The sequence below is a fragment of the Cyclopterus lumpus genome, chromosome 2 (genome assembly GCF_009769545.1).
Source record: "Cyclopterus lumpus isolate fCycLum1 chromosome 2, fCycLum1.pri, whole genome shotgun sequence".
Classification (NCBI taxonomy): Eukaryota; Metazoa; Chordata; class Actinopteri; order Perciformes; family Cyclopteridae; genus Cyclopterus; species Cyclopterus lumpus.
Window position 1 is genome coordinate 1,745,487 of NC_046967.1, and position 17,806 is coordinate 1,763,292.

Here is a 17,806-nt window from a genome sequence, read left to right on the forward strand (position 1 = left end):
AGATGTCTCCAGAGAAAGAAGGAGATACTTTGTGCTTCTTCATCAACGGGAAAAAGGTACGTTACACATGTATATAGTTAGTAATAAACAGTTAGTTGAGCTTCTAGTTAGTTGTAACCGGTTAACCGTTTATATCCCAGCCCGCTGGGCTGCTTTAAGAAATAAGAGCTGTTTTACACTTTTCGCTCATTCCACCTAAAACATTAAAATATAAAAAAACACAGTTAAAAACATTCAATTACTAGAAATAAATTTAAAAAAACATTACATTACAAGAAATACATTTTACAATACAGTTAAAAACATTCAATTACTAGAAATAAATTTAAAAAAACATTACATTACAAGAAATACATTTTACAATACAGTTAAAAACATTAAATTACTAGAAATACATTAAAAAAACAAATGTCCCTTTGCAATGTTATATAATAAATAATGGCTGAACTTGTTTATTTACAAATAAGCAAAGGAAAAAGAGTGAAGCAAGGCAGATTCATTCTACTTTAAACATGCAGACAGATTTAAATTATTTCATTTAAACACTTAAGATTCAACAGGAGGAATTACATGAAATGTGGATGCAGAGAGCTTTAATATAATTTGCGTGAATTCCCATTTTCCCCAGAAGAGCTATTGGGTTTACATACAACCTAAACAACACTCCTCCTTCCTCTTCCTCTTCCTCTTGAAACAGGTAACGGAGAACCATGCAGACCCTGAGACCACGCTGTTGTCCTTCCTCAGAGAGAAGCGTATCCTTCTAACGTGTTTCTTTGAATGACTGAGTGTCACGTTGTTGATGTGAGAGCGCCACCTACAGGCCTCGACCCCTCTGGTGACCTCCTTGACTGTGATCTCAGTGAGGTTGACTGGAACCAAGTATGGCTGCGGCGGCGGAGGCTGCGGGGCGTGCACCGTCATGGTGTCACGCCACCAACCGGCCACCAAAACCATCACGTATCCTTTAAGATGAACACACATCTGGTGTTTCAGAACTGTACATCCCAGTCCCACCCTAACTACTTTAAAGTACACGCCACTGGTTCCCAACCTGGGGGGTCAGGACCAGGGGGCAACCTGTGGTTCTGCAGAGTCTTCATGTGTTGAAGCTGCATTCTCACTCCTGACCACCAGGGGGCGACTCCTCTGGTTGTATAGAAGTCTATGCTTCATGTGTTAAAGCTGCATTCTCTCTACTGACCACCAGGGGGCGACTCCTCTGGTTGTATAGAAGTCTATGCTTCATGTGTTAAAGCTGCATTCTCTCTACTGACCACCAGGGGGCGACTCCTCTGGTTCTATAGAAGTCTATGCTTCACGTGTTAAAGCTGCATTCTCTCTCCTGACCACCAGGGGGCGACTCCTCTGGTTGTATAGAAGTCTATGCTTCATGTGTTAAAGCTGCATTCTCTCTACTGACCACCAGGGGGCGACTCCTCTGGTTAAATTATGGTCATGTAGAGTCAAACAGACCATAAAGCAGGGGATGCTTTAGGGGTGGGGCTACAAGGTGATTATTTTGAGCTTTTAGGATCTTATAATTATGTGAATTATGTATAAGTTCAATGCATTATTATTATTATTATTGATACGTACCACCAGACATTACTCGGTCAACGCCTGCCTTCTGCCGCTCTGCCAGCTGCACGGAGCGGCCGTCACCACGGTGGAGGGCATCGGCAGCACCAAGACCAGGATCCACCCCGTGCAGGTCTGGGCTTCTCCTAGACTACTTGGTAGACATGTATTCATTATCATCATCACCTCATTATCTTGCTGGTCTACCGCTGCATGGATTGGCGGGTTTGTTTGTGTTATTCTGTGACTTTGGTAAATCCAAAATCACAGAATAACACAATCAACCTCCTCGGCCATCGGCTCCTGTTGTCTAAGTGGTGAAAAGACTGTTTCTGTCAATGGACGAGCAACGATAACGGCTCCAGTTCCCAATCGACTTTAAACCCCTTCAGATGTGCAGCTTCAACCAAAACCTCCTGTTTTAAAGCAGAAACACGGCTAGCTGAAGAGGAAACGTGTGCCTTCAAAGCCCTGAACTGTGCATGCTGTGTTTGTAGGAGCGAATAGCCAAAGCTCACGGCTCCCAGTGCGGCTTCTGCACTCCAGGGATGGTGATGTCCATGTACGCTCTGCTGAGGAACCAGCCTCAGCCCACCATGGAGGACATCACCCAGGCTCTCGCTGGTTAGTTTCCTCTTATATCTATGGGCATCACGTTTAAGTAAGGAAGGAAGGTACCCGGTGTCATGGCTGTGCCTTCTTCTGGTCATAGTCCAGTTACTCATACACAACATGTCCTCTCCTCGCTGTGTGCGGTTGCTCTTCAGGTAACCTGTGCAGGTGCACCGGGTACCGACCCATCGTCGACGGCTGCAGGACCTTCTGTCAGGTACAAAGCCATAAGATATCAAACATCGGAAACTTCAGGTCTAAAAGCAGAAACGGGGAACACGATAAGAAACACGGGGATGATTTAAAGGATCAATCCCAACAGGAAGCAGAGTGCTGCCAGGTGAAAGGAGGCGGAGCCTGTTGCCTCAATGGAGAGCAAACCGCTGGTGAACCAGAGCCTGTGAGTGATTTGTTATCTCTTTATTTCTTGTATAGTTTCTTTTCGTGATCCTTCTCTTGACTCCTCGTCTCCTCCTTCCTCTGCTCTGATGTCTCCTTGGCTGTCTAACTTGTACTTATGGCTGTCACCCCCTCCTCTGACGTGTTCTCCAGGAAAAGCCCCGGCTGTTTGACAAAGAGGACTTCCTCCCACTGGACCCGACCCAGGAGCTCATCTTCCCCCCCGAGCTGATGGTGAGTCCACTCCCACATGAGTCCTTCAATTCAATTCAGTTTATTTTGTATAGCCCAATATCACAAATCACAAACTCCCCTCAGAGGGTTTTACAATCTACACATACGACATCCCTGACCTTTGACCTCACATCGAATCAGGAAAAACTCCCCAAAAATAACCTTTCACAGGGAAAAAAGGGAAGAAACCTTCAGGAGAGCAACAGAGGAGGATCCCTCTCCCCGGATGGACAGATGAATAGATGTCATGTGACCAGATGAACAGAGTTACAGAGTTACATAAACACATTACATGAATATGACAATGTATGAATGGAACTCCAATCCATGAAACAGAAGGAGGTAGAGAGGAGGGGGGGCGGGGCATCAGCAGGGCCAAGGCGGGAGGCCGGCTCACCAGGTATCAGACACCTCCAGGTCCAATGGACCCTATGAGACATGAAGTCACAAAGACTCCGGGGAGGAAGCAGAGTTAATAAGGTGCAATGGAGAGATGTAAATTCATCCATAAGGAGAGAGAGAAGAGGAGATAGGTGCTCAGTGTATCCTAAAACATCCCCCAGCAGCCTATAAGCCTATAGCAGCATATCAAGGGGCTGGACCAGGGCAAACCTGATTCAGCCCTAACTATAAGCACTATTAAACAGGAAAGTCTTAAGTCTATTCTTAAATGTTGTTATGTTCCATAAAAGAGGACCAGTGATAACTGAAGGCTCTGGCTCCCATCCTACTTTTTAGGACTCTAGGAACCACAAGTAGCCCCGCATTTAGTGAGCAGCTCTCTAGTGGGGCAATATGGTACTACAAGCTCCTTAAGATATGATGGTGCATCACCAATCAAGGCTTTGTAGGTGAGGAGAAGAATTTTAAATGTGATTCTTGATTTTACAGGGAGCCAGTGCAGAGCAGCTAATACAGGAGTAATGTGATCTCTTTTCTTAGTTTTTGTGAGTACACGAGCTGCAGCATTCTGGATCAACTGGAGGGATTTAAGACTTATTAGAGCAGCCTGATAATAAGGAGTTGCAGTAATCTAGTCTAGAAGTAACAAACGTGTGAACCAGCTTTTCTGCATCTTTTTGAGACAAGATGTGCCTGATTTTTGAAATGTTACGTAGATGAAAAATGCAATCCTTGAGATTTGCTTAACGTGGGAGTTAAAGGACAAGTCTCGGTCAAAGATAACTAGAGGTTCCAGCTCTGGTGTTTGTTGGCCGGCTCTCGATCAGCGCTCTCTCTCCACAGCTGATGGCCGAGGCGGCGAACCCGAAGACGCTCACCTTCCACGGGGAGAGGGTGAGCTGGGTGTCCCCCGCCTCCCTGGAGGAGCTGATCCAGCTCAAGACCAGCAACCCTAAAGCTCCGCTGGTCGTGGGAAACACCAACATCGGTCAGTTTATTACAGTTTGTTATTAAAATACATTTAGAGGAAGGCATTTGGAGCCACTGGGAATCTACTGGGAGATTTACACCGTGGAAAATGTGATTTGGGTCTCAATGTCTCTCAGATTAAAGTCAGATTTAATAACCTTATATATGTAATTCCAAACTATAAAATTTGATTTCTGTTTTCACAGAAAGGTGACAAAAGAAAACCTTGAAACAAAAGTTTGGGGTCTTTTTTTATGATGTGTAGTGATTATAAAGTGCTGCTGTATTCTTATCGGTGTAACTCGCTCCGGTCTGCTTTGTGTTCAAGGTCCAGATATGAAGTTCAAAGGCATCCTGCATCCGCTGATCATATCTCCAACCAGAGTGGTGGAGCTGTTTGAGGTCACTCAGACCCCCCAGGGTGAGTGACCCCCTCCTGTCATCTACAACCAGGGCTTTCTGAACCTGCAGCTCTTGTTGGTTGACCTCCCGGCTCCCCTCCAGGTCTTTGGGTCGGAGCGGGCTGCAGTCTCACGGAGGTCCGGTCTCTGTTGGAGAAGCTGGTTCCTCAGTTTCCAGCGGAGGAGACCGAGCTGTTCCGAGCCCTGAGCCGACAGCTGGGGCTCTTGGGAAGCCAGCAGATCCGCAACGTCGCCGTGAGTCGACTTCACGACTCTACGAATGAATGTGAAACGTTTAATAGACGCGTTTTTATTCTTTCTTTTGGGTTCTTAAGTCTCTCGGGGGCAACATCATGAGCGCAAACCCAAACTCAGACCTGAACCCCGTCTTGGCTGCAGGGAACTGCAGAGTGAGCGTCGTTTCCGACGGTAAGTGACCGGTTCCGGTCGTGATGAATGTAGATTCAGGTCCTGTTGATTCTGAAGAGGCTCTGTCTGGATCCAGCAGGAGGACCGCGACAGCTTCCTCTGGATCAGGACTTCTTTGTGAGCTTTGGGAAAACCCTCCTGAAGCCAGAAGAGATTCTTGTTTCTGTCTTCATTCCCTTCTCCAGAAAGGTACCACGATTCCTTCTGACCATCCTCCCGTCGACCGTTTATTAACGTATTAACGTGTTAATAACAGCAGTACGCCATCTGTCCTGCAGGGGGAGTTTGTCGGAGCTTTCCGTCAGGCTCCAAGGAAGGAGAGCTCCTTCTCCACAGTGACCACCGGGATGAGGGTGTTGTTCTCAGAGGGGTCCCGGCTGGTTCAGGATGTCAGCATTTACTTTGGGGGAATGGGGCCGACCACCGTTAGCGCCACCAGAACCTGCGCGGCTCTCGCCCTGAGGTCAGAGGTCATCACACAGGATCGTTTAGTCGAATCAGGGTTTTCCGTTCGCCTCCTTTTCTGGTTTCTTTTTCTTCCTCCTTCTCTTTCTTTCTTCTCGGTTTCTTCTCTTGTCCTGCTTTGCGGTTTCTTCCGTCCACTTGCTCTCTAACTCAACCAGACAGCATCTTGTTTCCCTCAGGTCTTGGGATGATGAGACCCTCAGCCGGGCCTATGACGTCCTCCTGGACGAGCTGGTCCTCCCTCCGTCGGCTCCGGGAGGAAAAGTGGAGTTTCGTCGCTCTTTGACTCTCAGCTTCCTCTTCAAATTCAACCTGGAGGTCCTGCAGAAACTTAGAGAAACGGTAAGACAGAAACATTACGTTATTTTTTATGCCTTTAAATGTAAACGTTCACCTGGCATAAAGATCCTGCAAGATGTTTCCACCGAGAGTTTGTGTGCAGAATGTGACGACAGAGGAGCTTCCTGAGAAGATGCCGGTCCGGCCTCTACCCAGAGAGATCCAACCTGGTCTGCAGGAGTTCCAGGTCGGAAGATATCCAAGAAATGAACACTTTGATAAGACAATCTCCATCTTTTTTTTAACTTCTTGTCACTTAACAGTCAATACACTTCAATGCTTCCTCTTCCTCCTCCTCTTCTTCTTCTTCTTCTTCTTCTTCTTCTTCAGCACGTGTCAAAGGACCAGAGCGACCAGGACCCAGTGGGGCGTCCCATCATGCATCGCTCCGCCCTCAGCCAGGCCACGGGCGAGGCCGTGTACTGTGACGACATGCCGCCCGCAGACGGCGAGCTCTTCCTGGCTCTGGTCACCAGCTCCCGAGCGCACGCTAAAATAACGTGAGGAGACGGGAGGCTGACCTCTGACCTCTCATGGGTTGACTTCTGGTTCTGAAGGTTTCTTTCATCTCACAGAGGGCTGGATGTGAGAGAGGCTCTGCGGCTTCCCGGTGTGGTCGACGTCATCACGGCCAAAGATATTCCGGGGCAGAGAGTTCGTAAAATGTTTGATTATGAAGAGGAGCTGCTGACTGACAGCGAGGTAGAGCATCAATGCAGTCTGCAGGACGTGTTGTGACTCAGTCCTTCATCTTTAGGGCTCATCTTGATTGGTCTGATGGTTATTCTGCAGGTGTCCTGCATCGGGCAGATGTTATGCGCCGTGGTCGCCGATACGAGGGCGCACGCCAAACGAGGAGCAGCAGCTGTGAAGGTCGGCTATGAGGACCTGCCAGACCCGGTCTTTACCTTCGAGGTCTGTGGAGTTCTACTGTTACCGCCTTCAAACAAGACGCCTTTTTTCTTTCATTCAAATCTGGTTTTGTGCATCATTTAGTCCACGTTACCTTCTGATTGACACTTTTATTACCCGTGAATACTTCCAGAAACTTCTTAATTGCGTCCGCTGTGTCCCACTGTGACAGGAGGCCATTGAGAAGTCATCTTTCTATGAGCCTCGCAGGAGGATCGAGAGAGGAAACGTGACGGAAGCCTTTGAGACCGTTGATCAGGTCCATGAAGGTGAACGTCTGGTTTATATTGGTAGAAGAGCGCGTGGGTTTCATTCGCTGTGACATTCTTCTTCCTGTCCTGTAACTCCTCCCACTTAAAACACAACCAGGTTTAGGTGTTTGTCACCTTTTTGTTTTTCATGTTTCCTGCAGGAGAGTTTCGAATGGGTGGCCAGGAGCATTTCTACATGGAGACCCAGAGCATGCTGGTCGTTCCCGTTGGCGAGGAGACGGAGTTCAACGCGTACGTCTCCACCCAGTGGCCGACCCTGATTCAGGTACACACGGGTTTCTATGAGCTCTCTGAGTGTGTTCTTCTTTTAGAGGAATCTCAAGTAGTTTGCTTTGCTTTGCCTCGTTTCCCCGACTGCAGGATGCCATCGCGGAGACGCTGAGCATCCCGTCAAACAGAGTCACCTGTCACGTCAAAAGGGTTGGCGGCGCTTTCGGTGGGAAGGTCATGAAAACGTCGATACTGGCTTGCATCACCGCTGTGGCTGTGTGGAAGTGAGGCCTTTAAAATGGTGTAAACCGGATCTAAATCATGACTTTACCTAAAGTGTAAAAACAGAAAGGTTGGAAGGGGTCTTGAGTTCTTCTTTTTCTTTATTATAATTCTACATTTCTGTTCAGGACCAATCGAGCAGTGCGCTGCGTCCTGGAGCGAGGAGAGGACATGTTGATCACCGGAGCCCGTCACCCTGTGCTGGGACAATACAAAGTACGACCACTCCCTTCCACTTCAGCAGTTTATCTCAAGGGACTTCTTTAAATACCGACAGAATGCAAGTTATTCAAGGAATGAAAAGATGATTAAATATGTACTTCCACTTAAACTTCAACTGCATGTTTGTAAAATTATCAAAGTCCGGCAGCTATTCATTATTTTAGCAATCAAATATCCCATCCGTTCATCCATTTTCATCTCATCTCCTTACCCTATCTCTAAGGCTGAGTCCTACAGAGGAAACGCATCTCCTTACCCTATCTCTAAGGCTGAGTCCTACAGAGGAAACTCATCTCCTTACTCTATCTCTAAGGCTGAGTCCTACAGAGGAAACTCATCTCCTTACCCTATCTCTAAGGCTGAGTCCTACAGAGGAAACTCACCTCCTTACCCTATCTCTAAGGTTGAGACCTACAGAGGAAACTCATCTCCTTACTCTATCTCTAAGGCTGAGACCTAAGGAGGAAACTCATCTCCTTACTCTATCTCTAAGGCTGAGCCCTACAGAGGAAACTCATCTCCTTACCCTATCTCTAAGGCTGAGCCCTACATAGGAAACTCATCTCCTTACCCTATCTCTAAGGCTGAGTCCTACAGAGGAACCTCATCTCCTTACCCTATCTCTAAGGCTGAGTCCTACAGAGGAAACTCATCTCCTTACTCTATCTCTAAGGAAGAGCCCTACAGAGGAAACTCATCTCCTTACCCTATCTCTAAGGAAGAGCCCTACAGAGGAAACTCATCTCCTTACCCTATCTCTAAGGCTGAGCCCTACATAGGAAACTCATCTCCTTACCCTATCTCTAAGGCTGAGTCCTACAGAGGAACCTCATCTCCTTACCCTATCTCTAAGGCTGAGCCCTACATAGGAAACTCATCTCCTTACTCTATCTCTAAGGCTGAGTCCTACAGAGGAAACTCATCTCCTTACTCTATCTCTAAGACTGAGACCTAAGGAGGAAACTCATCTCCTTACTCTATCTCTAAGGCTGAGCCCTACAGAGGAAACTCATCTCCTTACCCTATCTCTAAGGAAGAGCCCTACAGAGGAAACTCATCTCCTTACTCTATCTCTAAGGAAGAGCCCTACAGAGGAAACTCATCTCCTTACCCTATCTCTAAGGAAGAGCCCTACAGAGGAAACTCATCTCCTTACCCTATCTCTAAGACTGAGCCCTAAGGAGGAAACTCATCTCCTTACCCTATCTCTAAGGCTGAGTCCTACAGAGGAACCTCATCTCCTTACCCTATCTCTAAGGCTGAGCCCTACATAGGAAACTCATCTCCTTACTCTATCTCTAAGGCTGAGTCCTACAGAGGAAACTCATCTCCTTACCCTATCTCTAAGGCTGAGCCCTACAGAGGAAACTCATCTCCTTACTCTATCTCTAAGGAAGAGCCCTACAGAGGAAACTCATCTCCTTACTCTATCTCTAAGGCTGAGCCCTACATAGGAAACTCATCTCCTTACCCTATCTCTAAGGCTGAGCCCTACAGAGGAAACTCATCTCCTTACCCTATCTCTAAGACTGAGTCCTAAGGAGGAAACTCATCTCCTTACCCTATCTCTAAGGCTGAGCCCTACAGAGGAAACTCATCTCCTTACCCTATCTCTAAGGCTGAGTCCTACAGAGGAAACTCATCTCCTTACCCTATCTCTAAGGCTGAGCCCTAAGGAGGAAACTCATCTCCTTACCCTATCTCTAAGGCTGAGTCCTACAGAGGAAACTCATCTCCTTACTCTATCTCTAAGGCTGAGTCTTACAGAGGAAACGCATCTCCTTACCCTATCTCTAAGACTGAGTCCTACAGAGGAAACTCATCTCCTTACTCTATCTCTAAGGAAGAACCCTACAGAGGAAACTCATCTCCTTACCCTATCTCTAAGGAAGAGCCCTACAGAGGAAACTCATCTCCTTACCCTATCTCTAAGACTGAGCCCTAAGGAGGAAACTCATCTCCTTACCCTATCTCTAAGGCTGAGCCCTACAGAGGAAACTCACCTCCTTACCCTATCTCTAAGGCTGAGTCCTACAGAGGAAACTCATCTCCTTACCCTATCTCTAAGGCTGAGCCCTACAGAGGAAACTCATCTCCTTACCCTATCTCTAAGGCTGAGTCCTACAGAGGAAACTCATCTCCTTACCCTATCTCTAAGACTGAGCTCTAAGGAGGAAACTCATCTCCTTACCCTATCTCTAAGGCTGAGTCCTACAGAGGAACCTCATCTCCTTACCCTATCTCTAAGGCTGAGCCCTACATAGGAAACTCATCTCCTTACTCTATCTCTAAGGCTGAGTCCTACAGAGGAAACTCATCTCCTTACTCTATCTCTAAGACTGAGACCTAAGGAGGAAACTCATCTCCTTACTCTATCTCTAAGGCTGAGCCCTACAGAGGAAACTCATCTCCTTACCCTATCTCTAAGGCTGAGCCCTACATAGGAAACTCATCTCCTTACCCTATCTCTAAGGCTGAGTCCTACAGAGGAACCTCATCTCCTTACCCTATCTCTAAGGCTGAGTCCTACAGAGGAAACTCATCTCCTTACTCTATCTCTAAGGAAGAGCCCTACAGAGGAAACTCATCTCCTTACCCTATCTCTAAGGAAGAGCCCTACAGAGGAAACTCATCTCCTTACCCTATCTCTAAGGAAGAGCCCTACAGAGGAAACTCATCTCCTTACTCTATCTCTAAGGCTGAGTCCTACAGAGGAAACTCATCTCCTTACCCTATCTCTAAGGCTGAGTCCTACAGAGGAAACTCATCTCCTTACTCTATCTCTAAGGAAGAGCCCTACAGAGGAAACTCATCTCCTTACCCTATCTCTAAGGAAGAGCCCTACAGAGGAAACTCATCTCCTTACCCTATCTCTAAGGAAGAGCCCTACAGAGGAAACTCATCTCCTTACTCTATCTCTAAGGAAGAGCCCTACAGAGGAAACTCATCTCCTTACCCTATCTCTAAGGCTGAGCCCTACAGAGGAAACTCATCTCCTTACTCTATCTCTAAGGAAGAGCCCTACAGAGGAAACTCATCTCCTTACCCTATCTCTAAGGCTGAGTCCTACAGAGGAAACTCATCTCCTTACCCTATCTCTAAGGCTGAGTCCTACAGAGGAAACTCATCTCCTTACTCTATCTCTAAGGCTGAGTCCTACAGAGGAAACACATCTCCTTACCCTATCTCTAAGACTGAGTCCTACAGAGGAAACGCATCTCCTTACCCTATCTCTAAGACTGAGTCCTACAGAGGAAACTCATCTCCTTACTCTATCTCTAAGGAAGAGCCCTACAGAGGAAACTCATCTCCTTACCCAACATGTTGAATGTCGTTTCTTTCAGGTGGGTTTCATGAATGACGGTCGCATCGTGGCTGCAGACATCCAGTACTACGCCAATGCTGGCAACACGGTGGATGAATCCACTCTGGTGGGTAAAAGCGGTGGTCTTGATCATGACGCTATAAATAAGAAGCGTAGTATTGATCGTCTTCTTCTTCTTCCAGGTAGCGGAGAAAATCCTTCTTCACATTGACAACGCCTACAACATCCCCAACCTGAGGGGCCGGGCCGCCGCCTGCAGGACCAACCTGCCCTCCAACACCGCCTTCAGGGGCTTCGGCGTGCCCCAGAGCATCGTCGTGGTGGAGAACATGCTCAACGACGTGGCCGCGGTGCTGCGGCGCCCCGCGGACCAGATCCGGGAGATCAACATGTACAGGGGGCCGTCGGTCACCCACTACAAGTTTGAGTTCAGCCCGGAGAACCTGCTGCGCTGCTGGGAGGAATGCAAGGTCAAGTCCGACTACGCCGCGCGCCGCAGGGCCGCCGACCGGTTCAACCGGCACAACCGCTGGAAGAAGAGGGGGATGTCCGTCATCCCCATTAAATATGGGGTTGCGTTTTCGGATGGCTTCTTGAATCAGGTCCGTTTGGTCTCTCTCGACTTTCTGAGTCATGATTTCAGATTCAGAATTGTCATACTTTAGTTTGTGTTGTTTTTTACTCATTTAATATACCTTTTACTGTGTGATTACTTATTTATTATACTGGTTTTGATCTGGTTTCTTTCCACAATCCGCTCTGCTGCTGTAATCCTGCAGATTTCCCCACTACGGGACAAATAAAGGATTATTTTATAGGATTATATTATTATTTATGCTCTCTTCAAAGCCACCAGACTCCATTGAGACATTTTAATTTAGATTTTACTGTGTGCTTGTGTGTGTGTAAAAGGCTGGAGCTCTGGTCCACATCTACAAAGATGGCTCAGTTCTGGTCGCTCACGGCGGGACGGAGATGGGTCAAGGGCTGCACACCAAAATGCAACAGGTACTGTGACAAAGCAGCAGGGCCCCTGGATCTACTTTATCTGTACATCACATCCCTTTTGTTTCCTGTAAGGTGGCGAGTCGGGAGCTTCACATCCCTCCCTCTAAGATCTACATCAGTGAAACCAGCACCAACACTGTTCCCAACACGTGCCCCTCCGCCGCCTCGTTTGGTACCGACGCCAACGGCATGGCGGTCAAGGTGAAGTCCAGATCCGGCTTCTTGTTCAGCTTTTATTCTGAAATGACTACTGCAGTGTAATCCTCCTTTCATTCAGAATGCCTGTGAGACTCTGCACCAGCGTCTGGAGCCAATCAGGCAGAAGAACCCTGAAGGATCATGGGAGAATTGGGTACGATTTGATCAGAAAAAACTCAATTATCTGAGATTGTTTTGGGGTTAAACTTGTGAAAATATTTCTATAATTTGCACTCCAGGTCCAGGCTGCATTTCTGGAGAAGATCAGTTTGTCTTCAACTGGATTCTACAGGTACGCGAGGAGTTAATCCAGATTAAATGAGCGAGTTCATCCGGAGACGATAACGGCTTCCTGTGTGTCCTCAGAGGTCCAGACCTCTACATGGACTGGGACAAGATGGAGGGGCGGCCTTACGCTTACTTCACTTACGGAGTGTCTTGCTGCGAGGTGGAGCTGGACTGCCTCACAGGAGACTACCGGGTCAGAACCGAACCGCTTCCTCTCTCTGGTTCAAAATTAAAATGAAATACTAATTGTGTTGTTTTTCGTCTCGTAGACGGTGAGGACGGACCTCGTGATGGACGTCGGCAGAAGTGTGAACCCCTCGGTGGACATCGGACAGGTGAGTCAGTTTGCAGCTCGCCAGCTGAGCCTTTTGAAAATATCCTAATAATAAATAATAATTAACATTAATCCAAGAAGGAATGTGACACAGAAATGTTTTCTTTGCATCATTTAGCTTTTTGTCTCAAAAAAATTAACAAATTTGTTTACTAGCTTATTTTTTCTTCCCTCCCTCCATCTCTCCTCCTTCCTTCCCTTCATCTCTCCTCCTTCCTTCCCTTTCTCCTCCCTCCTTCACCCTCAGATTGAAGGCGCCTTCATGCAGGGTTTGGGCCTCTACACTCTGGAGGAGTTGAAGTTTTCCCCCTCCGGGCTCCTGTACACTCGAGGCCCGTCTCAGTACAAGATCCCCGCGGTCTGCGACGTGCCGCTCGCCTTCAACGTGTACCTGCTGCCGGACTCCCACAACCCGCACGCCATCTACTCCTCAAAGGTCAGAGGTCACCCGTTTGTTTGATTCTTTCCTCGTCCTCTTGCCGTGTTGACTACATTTCCGATGGCGTGGCTCTGCAGGGTATTGGAGAACCGGTCCTCTTCCTCGGCAGCTCGGTGTTCTTCGCCATCAAAGACGCGGCGGCTGCAGCTCGCTCCGAGTGCGGCTCAGTCGGCCCGTTTCCCCTCGACAGCCCGGCGACACCGGAGAGGGCGTGTCTGGCTTGTGCCTCCCCGTTCACTCAGAAGGTGGGTCTAATTGAGTTAAACGAGGCAACCTTATAACAATGAATATAAACTAACCATCATTTCTGTTTTATTACAGATTCCAGCCGGCAAACCGGGATCTTTCCAACCGTGGGCCTTAAACATCTGAGACTGAGTCTGTTTCTTTCTATTTGATCAATCAAAAGCTTGATGACTGTGAACTAAATGCAACTTTTAATGATATACTAAAACACTTGTGCTCTTCACATTATAAACAAACTAATTTTACTTTTTTTCTACTTTCATGCTTATTGCCCATGTATTCTCATCACGTCCTGCAGAATCAATATTTCAACGACTAATAAATATAACTGACTACGTTAAATAAAGCTGGTGTGTTCTTCTATATTCATACAGTAGCACAAAGAACATCCACCATGTTTATGAACGTGGATTTGTCTTAAAACTACACACAGAGCTAAACAGTACGTTGATCCAGTTATATTTATAATCAATAAATGAGATTGCATTCTAAATCTATGAATTAAATACTCAGTTATTTAGCTTTAAAATACTAGATAATAAATACTAGATAATAAATACAGTATATATGTATATGTGTGTGTATATATATATTTATGTATATATATATACATATGTATATACATATGTATATATATACATATATATATATGAATATATATATATATACGTGTGTGTATGTGTATATATATATATATGTTGTACTTTTTTTTTTTTTTTTTTAGCTTTTAGGATGTTATAATTATATTAAGTGTCTTTGAGTATCACGAAAAGCGCTATATAAATTAAATGCATTATAATTATTATTATTATGAATCATCTCAGTGGATAACCTCCATCTGTTTGAATGTAAACACACAATTCTCTCAACACACTGAACACTACGTTGTGACATCCCAGTGAAGAGTTCTGGAACCTTCACACCAGAACTCCTGATGGAACGTGTCCTGGTTCCATGTTCTCAAGCGGTCATCACATCTTCAAAGACACAGCCTCCCTCATATGATTGAAGCCTTGGACGAGCTGTTTCTGAGCTTATTTGTGAGGAACATATCAACAGAAATGGACCAAGACTTTTGTTTGAGGAACATATCAACAGAAATGGACCAAGACTCAGCAAAGCAGACCAAGACTAGAGGATCTCCAGCACTCAGCGGAGGTCATGGTGAGTAGGAAACCCAGAGTTAGTGCTGGTAGATTATAAATAAGGACAATTTCATAGAGTTAGTAACTATATTTCACAACTAATTGATATGTTACTGTTTCCTAATGAGTAGAGAGACACAGATCAGCTCCTGGAGAGTTTTACATGACCAGGGGCATCAAAAGGAGGGCCAGTGATGACGGTAGGCCCCTCACCAAGAGGACAAGGTTCTCTGAAAGTGAACCGGTCTACGGTCTGAGAAGAAGAGTGACGAGGAAAGCTTTAAAAACACCTCCACCACCACCACTTCCACCAACACCAATACCGCCACCTCCACCAGTGAAGGAGAAAAGTGTCAGACTTCCTTCAACAGACGCTGTCAAAGGTAAGCTGGTCAGGGAAACTGTTTTTGGGAGAGTCCATCTTCCATCAACACCCACTAGAGTGTTGGTGTATTGATCTAAATAGACTCTAAATAGTTGGTGTATTGATCTAAATGGACTCTAAATAGTTGGTGTATTGATCTAAATAGACTCTAAATAGTTGGTGTATTGATCCAAATAGACTTCAGTTCACTTAAATCAACAAAAAAACTAGTTCTTGCTTCCCTTTGATGGAACTTATTGATGCAGATAGTGTTCAAAGATCTTTGATCTGTTGCTGTTCAATGTCTCAATGCTGTGCATTGAATTGGGCTGCAGAATAACCTGCAGGGACAGATACATAGAGGACAATAACTCATGTTATTCTTCTTTGTCCATGTCCTCATCTCCTATGGTGGATGGTTATTGCCCATGTTAGTGCCTGTGACTGTCAAGCTGATGTTCCTCTGGGTTTTTGTCTCACCTGTAGAAAGCTGCAATACACCTGTACAGGAAGTTACAGTCGGTAAGAGGAAGTCCAGAACCGACGATGAAGGAGCAAACAGAGAGAAGAAGAGGAGGCTGGACATCAAGGACACCGAACTGGAGGTCTGTCAGGAAGTGACAGTCGGTAAGAGGAAGTCCAGAACAGACGATGAAGGAGCAAACACAGAGAAGAAGAGGAGGCTGGACCTCAAGGACACCGAACCGGAGGTCTGTCAGGAAGTGACTGCAGAAGCCCTAAGAGGTCAGTAGATATGATGGATGTAGGGTTTGACCTCATGAAGTGCAACGATAGGATGTATATTAAGTATAATTCATATTAGAGCGTTTAGCTTTCATTTGGTGTTTCTCACAACGGTATTAAAATATAATGTGTGTTTCTCCATTCAGCTGAATTTGAGGCCAAATACCAGCAACAGTACATGCTGGGAGCCGGAGGATGTGGAAGTGTGTTTGCTGGCTTTCGTAGAAAAGATTATCACCCTGTAAGTGTTACACACATTCTTTCAAATACACACACACACACTCACCTGAGGACTAACACCATCTTGTTTGTGTCTCGTAGGTCGCCATCAAACACATACCGAAGGACCAAGTCTACTGCAAACACCAGGTGAGTGTTAACACGTTCTTCCTGAAGGTCTCACGGATGCATCATGGTTCTCTCCTTTAACTCTATTGTGATGTTTCAGGACGACACTGGGAGGGAGATCTCCATCGAGGTGGCCGTCATGATGAGGCTGCAGGAGGAAAAGAGCGGTTCAGTCGGGGCGTCAGCACCAATATCCCTACTGGACTGGTACGATCTGGGCCAGGAGCTGATCCTGGTGCTAGAGAGACCGGTCCCTGCTGTAGACCTATATGAATACATCCTGGCCAACAAAGGTCCCTTACCAGAGGAGGAGGCCAAGGTAAGCAGCTGCAGGACCTTTCTGTGTTTCTTACTTTTTACAGGAACTGGGGGCTACTTTAAGGGATTTATTTAGCAACACAGGGTTTATTGTCATAGCTGTTGGCCATTGTTCTATTGATTATGGTTAAAGAAACTGCAGTTGTATTCGGTTCAGAGTCACAGCATGAACACATGTCAAACAGCCCTCATCTCTCTCCTCTTGTCCATCAGATCATCCTGAGACAGCTGGTGAAGGCAGCAGTCCACCTCCAGGATAACGAGATCTTTCACCGGGACATTAAGGTGGAAAACATCTTGATCGAGACCGGCTCGGACGTCCCGCGCGTTCGCCTTATAGACTTTGGCCTGAGCTGCTTCACCAAGCAAGAGACCTTGAAGGGCGTCTTCTATGGTAAGACCTCTAGTCCTGCTCTCCACCACCTGTGACGTTCACCTTGAACTAAGCTCCTCATGCTTATCATCACGTCTGTATCTTCTAGGCACCCGTTGGCACGCACCTCCAGAGTGGAGGAGAAGTCGCCAATACAGCGCCGGACCCACCACGGTGTGGCAGATGGGAGTGGTGCTGTTCCAAACGCTCCACCCAGGAGAACCTTTTAAGACCAGCTCGTTCCTGAAGAACCTGCTGCCGATCAGCGAGACGCTGTCTGAAAGTAAGAACACGCCTCCTCACGAACATGTCAGCAGACACACACCTGTTCATATGAGTTGTATTGTGCTGAAGCATCACTGGAGCGCCACCCTCACCTTTCTCCTCCTCTCTCTCCAGAATGCCAGGACTTCATGCGAGTGTGCTTGACGCAAGACCCCAAAGAACGTCCATCCCTGAAGCAGATCCGGCTTCACCCATGGCTAAACTAAACACACACACACACACACAATCACTCAATTAATTAATTAATCCCAAACTAACCATTCATTTATTAAAGATGCTCCCTCTTTGACAAGAAGGGGATCGTGAGGACCTCCTTCAGGTGTTGTAGCCCACCCAGCCGTCCGTGGAGACGGGATCTCTCTTCCAATTGAATTTCCCGAGGTTTCATCCCACTTTCCGATGTGGAAGAAGACGTCCCGCGCGTTCGCCTTATAGACTTTGGCTTGAGCTGCTTGACCAAGCAAGAGACCTTGAAGGGCATCTTCTACGGTAAGACCTCTAGTCCTGCTCTCCACCACCTGTGACGTTCACCTTGAACTAACCTGCATGGACAGATACATAGAGAACAATAACTCATGTTATTCTTCTTTGTCCATGTCCTCATCTCCTATGGTGGATGGTTATTGCCCATGTTAGTGCCTGTGACTGTCAAGCTGATGTTC

The 17,806-nt window shown here is 46.6% G+C and overlaps 2 protein-coding genes across 4 annotated transcripts; both read left to right on the top strand.

Moving 5' to 3' along the window:
• Window positions 1-13,693, top strand: aox6 (aldehyde oxidase 6). Of its 3 annotated transcripts, none has more exons than XM_034552523.1 (34): window positions 1-56; window positions 698-755; window positions 864-960; window positions 1,606-1,714; window positions 2,079-2,205; window positions 2,349-2,410; window positions 2,501-2,593; window positions 2,746-2,826; window positions 4,072-4,216; window positions 4,526-4,618; window positions 4,702-4,853; window positions 4,934-5,027; window positions 5,107-5,216; window positions 5,306-5,490; window positions 5,672-5,834; window positions 5,935-6,018; window positions 6,162-6,331; window positions 6,407-6,533; window positions 6,624-6,746; window positions 6,916-7,012; window positions 7,156-7,280; window positions 7,376-7,509; window positions 7,636-7,723; window positions 11,074-11,160; window positions 11,237-11,656; window positions 11,967-12,062; window positions 12,135-12,263; window positions 12,340-12,414; window positions 12,500-12,552; window positions 12,627-12,741; window positions 12,818-12,883; window positions 13,130-13,318; window positions 13,399-13,566; window positions 13,643-13,693. In XM_034552523.1, exons 1-34 carry the CDS (start codon window positions 3-5, stop codon window positions 13,691-13,693), a joined length of 4,020 nt encoding a protein of 1,339 aa, XP_034408414.1. In that variant the 5' UTR covers window positions 1-2. The 3 variants fall into 3 exon arrangements, with proteins under 3 accessions (XP_034408414.1, XP_034408399.1, XP_034408407.1); XM_034552508.1 differs by having other exon boundaries at window positions 2,516-2,593; XM_034552516.1 differs by having other exon boundaries at window positions 2,516-2,593; window positions 2,752-2,826; window positions 5,672-5,852; window positions 5,908-6,018.
• Window positions 13,694-14,667: 974 nt separating this feature from the next.
• On the top strand, window positions 14,668-17,350 carry LOC117746626 (serine/threonine-protein kinase pim-1-like). Its single transcript, XM_034555892.1, has 8 exons — window positions 14,668-14,731; window positions 15,563-15,703; window positions 15,967-16,061; window positions 16,142-16,189; window positions 16,269-16,487; window positions 16,700-16,880; window positions 16,969-17,142; window positions 17,259-17,350. Exons 1-8 carry the CDS (start codon window positions 14,668-14,670, stop codon window positions 17,348-17,350), a joined length of 1,014 nt encoding a protein of 337 aa, XP_034411783.1.
• The last annotated feature ends 456 nt before the right edge of the window (window positions 17,351-17,806 follow it).

Coding starts and splice junctions, on each gene's coding strand:
- aox6 (XM_034552516.1), top strand. CDS start 3: ATGTCTCCAGAGAAAGAAGGAGATACTTTGTGCTTCTTCATCAACGGG. Junction 6,747..6,915: donor ACCCGGTCTTTACCTTCGAG/GTCTGTGGAGTT, acceptor CCACTGTGACAG/GAGGCCATTGAGAAGTCATC. Junction 12,415..12,499: donor AAGGATCATGGGAGAATTGG/GTACGATTTGAT, acceptor TTTGCACTCCAG/GTCCAGGCTGCATTTCTGGA.
- LOC117746626 (XM_034555892.1), top strand. CDS start 14,668: ATGGACCAAGACTCAGCAAAGCAGACCAAGACTAGAGGATCTCCAGCA. Junction 14,732..15,562: donor AGCACTCAGCGGAGGTCATG/GTGAGTAGGAAA, acceptor TCTCACCTGTAG/AAAGCTGCAATACACCTGTA. Junction 16,190..16,268: donor AAGTCTACTGCAAACACCAG/GTGAGTGTTAAC, acceptor GTGATGTTTCAG/GACGACACTGGGAGGGAGAT.